Source organism: Limulus polyphemus, unplaced genomic scaffold (assembly GCF_000517525.1).
Source record: "Limulus polyphemus unplaced genomic scaffold, Limulus_polyphemus-2.1.2 Scaffold4, whole genome shotgun sequence".
NCBI classification, from domain to species: domain Eukaryota; kingdom Metazoa; phylum Arthropoda; class Merostomata; order Xiphosura; family Limulidae; genus Limulus; species Limulus polyphemus.
In genome coordinates this window covers 1,997,674-2,002,682 of record NW_013665614.1, presented here as the reverse complement: position 1 = coordinate 2,002,682, position 5,009 = coordinate 1,997,674, and the positions used below count along the sequence as shown (strand labels likewise).

At 33.1% G+C, this 5,009-nt stretch overlaps 1 protein-coding gene across 1 annotated transcript in view; it reads left to right on the top strand.

The window, feature by feature from the left end:
- Positions 1-372: 372 nt before the first annotated feature.
- LOC106471184 (LIM/homeobox protein Lhx1-like) overlaps positions 373-5,009 on the top strand; it is a 121,465-nt gene continuing 116,828 nt past the window's right edge. Inside the window, exon 1 of the mRNA XM_022402205.1 lies at positions 373-706. Coding sequence (XP_022257913.1) covers positions 531-706 — 176 coding nt within the window. The 5' untranslated portion in view covers positions 373-530. The remainder of the gene's footprint in view (positions 707-5,009) is intronic.

Genomic DNA, 5,009 nt, shown 5'->3' with positions numbered 1-5,009 from the left:
TATCTCAACTAACACTCCCAAGTGTGCAGCAACTTACCCCATCTAGTGGTCGGTTCTGAATCACGTGAGCCTTTAACGGTGGAGGGACAAGAATGATTGTCATACACATCAAGAGCATAACCGAATAACATCGTTGCATCGAGGCTTTGAAAGGTTCAACCTGTACGTAACTCATGTACCTAACTTTCCTCAGTAGACAATATTTCAATGAACTAAATACCTAGTCTTCTTCCCTTCGTTGAAAACAATATAGGAAGTTGGGCAACACCAACAATACCGATTCCTGGGACATCGGACCCAGAACATTTGTCGGTCAAGTGTGTTGAAAGCAGAAAAGAGACTCGAGGAAAGCTCGCCTACAGAAGCCAGAAAAGTCTTGCTCAGAGTAGGACGCACTAAAGATCGTTAATCGAACATATAAAAAGTTTTATCAGCCTTTTTCAAAGAAAAAACAACAACATTGGTTGATTTGTCAACCTTTTTCTAAAACCGGACAAAAATATCAAGCAAATAATTTCTCAACAGACACCATGAAGATGGTCCAGTGCGCTGGGTGCGATCGCCCTATCTTGGACCGGTTCTTACTGAACGTCCTAGACCGTTCCTGGCACGCTAACTGCGTCCAGTGCTGTGAGTGTAAATGTAACCTGACAGAGAAGTGTTTCTCTCGAGACGGAAAACTCTACTGTCGAAACGACTTCTTCAAGTAGGTTAATATCTCTAATTAAAAATAACCTTAGTTTATCACTTACAAACTTAAAATATGTTTTATTAAAATGGCCAACGATAATTAAAAGTCCTTATCACCTACAGTCTTAAAATATGTTTTATTAAAATGACCAACAATAGTTAAAAGTCCTTCTAATAATAAGCCAAAGTTATTTCACGAACTTGTGACTTATAGACACCTGAGTAGCCAAATGTATTTAATCATTTCAGTTGCTTTGCCAAATGAAATCAGCTAACAAAGTCTACTTGATTTAAGTTGATTGCTTACCAAAGTTTTGCATATTGTCTTTACTTTAAGGTAAACATTTAATGTGTGCAGAAATGTGCTACTTAACATTAAGTCTTCATTTTAGGTTTGTAGAAAACTACGAATTTATCAAAATGGTTTCGAATAGAAAAGTGGTACATTTTAATTAAAATTGTTTTCATTTTGCTATCCAAACCAAAAAGAGAAGGTCTTCAGTTTATATTTGCTTATAATAGCTAAACACGTGGCGATATTAATTCATGAATGTATTTCGTATATTCGAAACTATATATATATATATAAAATATTACACGTTAAATATGGTCCTATATAATTTGAAATTCCCCTGTATTAGTTGTTCGGGTGTGATACGTAGTTTACACCTAGTGATATGAATAAGTACGTATAAATATATAAGCTAAGAAGAGACATCTTAAATGACATTGCTGCGGTAAAATACTTTCACACCTTTGTTCCAGGTATTTAATTCAACTCACGTAAACTTGAAGATCACTGACCAACGCGCTCTCTGCGAGTGTGTTGGTACAAAATCGTTCCAGTTTATCTGCGAAACAACATGCTCCAGTGCTTATGATAGTCACAGCAGATTAGAAACATTTATAGCTGATATGAAGCCTAAGAAAGGGTATATTGTAATGTATATCTATATATTGAACCTAGGCAAACTTGCGTATTTTTATACACATGTAACTATTTACTTTTATACTTAGGATTAACCGCCTCTATTTCTGTTATCACGAGAATTTTCCCGTATGACAACAGTTAGGTTACCGATAGTTGTTGTGGTGTTAGTTTCTCTATTTCTACTTTCTTCATATTTTTTTATTCCAAGATCTACTGACTTGTCTTTCACTTTATATTTTTGTTTATATTGTTCAATGATTACTAAAATAACGGTTTACATCCATTTCTCTTCCTGCTATGTTTTCGTGCGTTTACTTAACAACATATCCACATCCTTGGTTTCCTTGGACATCTGTGAAAAGTAACAAACTATTTTATTTTTCTAGTTCACTGCTAAAGTTATCCAGTAGAGTTGAAATAAGAGTTACATGCCTTGCTTAAAGATGATTCGGGCCTGGTTTCTTAAAACAAAATTTAAGATCAATAGTAAATTTGTTTGCTTTTGTTTTAGCGCAAAGCTGCACAACGAGATATCTGTGCTGTGTCCGCCGAGAGGATCGAACATCGAATTATAGCATTATAAATGTTCAAGCGTACCGCTGAGCCACAGAGGGGCAATTAATAGTTAACCAAACTTTCTCTCTCTGTGAGTTCTTAGCCAACATTTGGAGATTTAGTTCACATGAAAGATATAGTGAGTGTATAAAACACATATATTGAAAATAAAACTCTTATAAACGAATTTCGTTTGGATATAATATTTGGTAAACGTCAAATATTATAATATTTTGCGGTCATGGACATCTCAACTCCTTGTTCCATAGAAGAAAAAAAACTTACAACAAATTAATTACGACTTTAAAACATTTTCTAAGGATTCATTTGGAAAATTACTCTTAAGTTGTCTGTACGAAAAGTTTTAACAACTCTTCAAACTAACTATTTTAGATTATAATCTCAAGAAGTTATTCTCAGAGGCATGGCTTTACAAAACACTTAGTATCAAAGTATTTAAAAGTTTATGCTTCAGAAATTACCTAACCTAATTTGTAAAACTCGTGTCCATATACCAATATCATCTCTTTCAGCGATCTGTAACTAAAAAGTACAAGACACATCCTTTTAATTTGGTGATTCTAAGTTGTATTGCAAGGCACTTACATAGAAAATGTCATACAAGATATATACGTAATAATTCAAAGGAAAGTTAAAAATATTTTTCATTTGTACTGTGTTTTAATTAAGTTTTGCAGTTAAGGCTTAGTGCACAGAATAATTCCATCTTCAGGGACAAGAAAGCAGCTCAGATCCTCAGTTTGATATAAGACCAGAAACTATAAGGAATTATGTAGACTTCGTGTTGTTTATTTTTCATCAATTTCTGTTCTTAAAGCGATTAATGGCATGAACATATTTAAAGTAACTAGTCAGTAAACGCTATTAAGCTCTAATGTAAATTACACATCAATTCCAGAAACATCTCGTCGTTGCCCAATGTGTTCAGTGATTTGTTCCTTTGTTATTCATTGCTATTCCTGAAAGAATAAATATGTGCAAGCCAAAGAAAATTTGGACGTCTATATAAACATCACTTTAAAACATATATTTATAGTTAAAAAATTCTGTGTTTTAGGTCGTTAATAAATTAAAAATTAAAAACTTAAAATCCGATATACAGAAAATGAAAGAAAGTTATAGTTTACGTTTACGTTTACCTATACCGACACATATATCTACGAAATGCGATGTTGTGTCACTATCTAAATACCATCAGTCAGGTTCAAGATAATGGTATCGGAATACCATCTGTGAACTGCAACATAATGATATTAACATCGAAAAATCATCCATTAACTGAAAGACAACGACAGTGGTATCGAAATATTATTTCTCAACTCCAACATAACGAAATTGTATCGAATTATCATCCACCCCGTGCAGTACAGAGACAATAGTATTGACATATCATGCATCAACTGCAAACAACGACGATAGTATCAATTTATCATCCATCACTTGCAAGACAATGTTAAAATATAGAAATATCACCGATAAACTTCATTAAATCGACGACATTATCGAAACGTTATTCGACGATAGGAAAATATTGTAATAATATCTAAAAGTTGTTCATCAACTGTAAAACAACGACAGTAGTATCAAATTATTTTCTATCAACTACAATACCACAATAATAGGTTCGAAACATCATCAATAAAATAATAGTAACTATATGTTTTACACTGTCTGCAAGACAATGTAATAATTTCTTAGATTCTCTTCGTTCCTTATAACTTGGAATAGCTATGAAAAACAGATAATACATTGAAGTTTACAAAAATCTTTTTATATATATTTTTACTCATACATTGTACACAGCGATTTATACTAGTATATACATATTTGGATGCTGACATCTATGTTGTAAAAAATATAAGCTCTCTAGCCACCATTTGAAGTGTTAAGTTGATGCTTATCAGTATTGCTCGTTGTGTGTTACACTGAAGAGTGATTGATTCGTGACGTCTGCCTGCATTATTACAGTCACTTGATAATTAAGTGATGGCACTGATTCTCGCGGTTCGGTAATGGAAAGTGGCCAATTAATGAACAGAACGATTTAAAGAAACTCCATGGTGAAATAGGTACGTTATACACCTCCCCGCACATGGCAACTTCTATGAGTTATTAATATTAATATTTTTTTATTTTTTTAGTTTTCATTCCGGTTTACTGAGTACACGCATGTATAACAAGCTATTCGCTAGCAAAATGCTACCAGCTAAAATGTGTAATAACTTTGTCCAAAATAATATTTATTGTTATTACTGTATAGTTTGTTATTTAAAACTTAAAAATTTGCATTCATATAGAATATATTAGATTTTTCTCTTTTTGCAACATTTGAATATCTAAAGAAATTGAATAATAGTCTTTTCTTAAAATAACAGAAATTTATGTCTAAAGGGAATGGTTAATGATTTTTATCCACAAACATTCATGAATGTAAGGTTATCAACTGGAAGCTTAATGAAGTGTACTCGAAAAATGATATCAGAATTCAGGTCTTCTACCTATAGTCCCTGAACAATAGATAGAGCTGAGTGTGAACCTGGTTCACCAAATCTCTTCTCTAGAAAATATTATATTAAGTATCGAACAGCAAGTGTCCTAAAAGTTAGTAATCCTATACTTGATTCGTTTTTTTTTTTATTAATAGTTTTGAGAAAATAGAGGGCCCGGCATGGCCAGGTGGTTAAGGTTCTCCACTCGCAATCTGAGGGTCGCGGGTTCGAATCCTCTTCACACCAAACATGCTCGCCCTTTCGCCAGCCATGGGGGCGTTATAATGTGGCGGTCAATCTCACTATTCGTTGGTAAAAGAGTA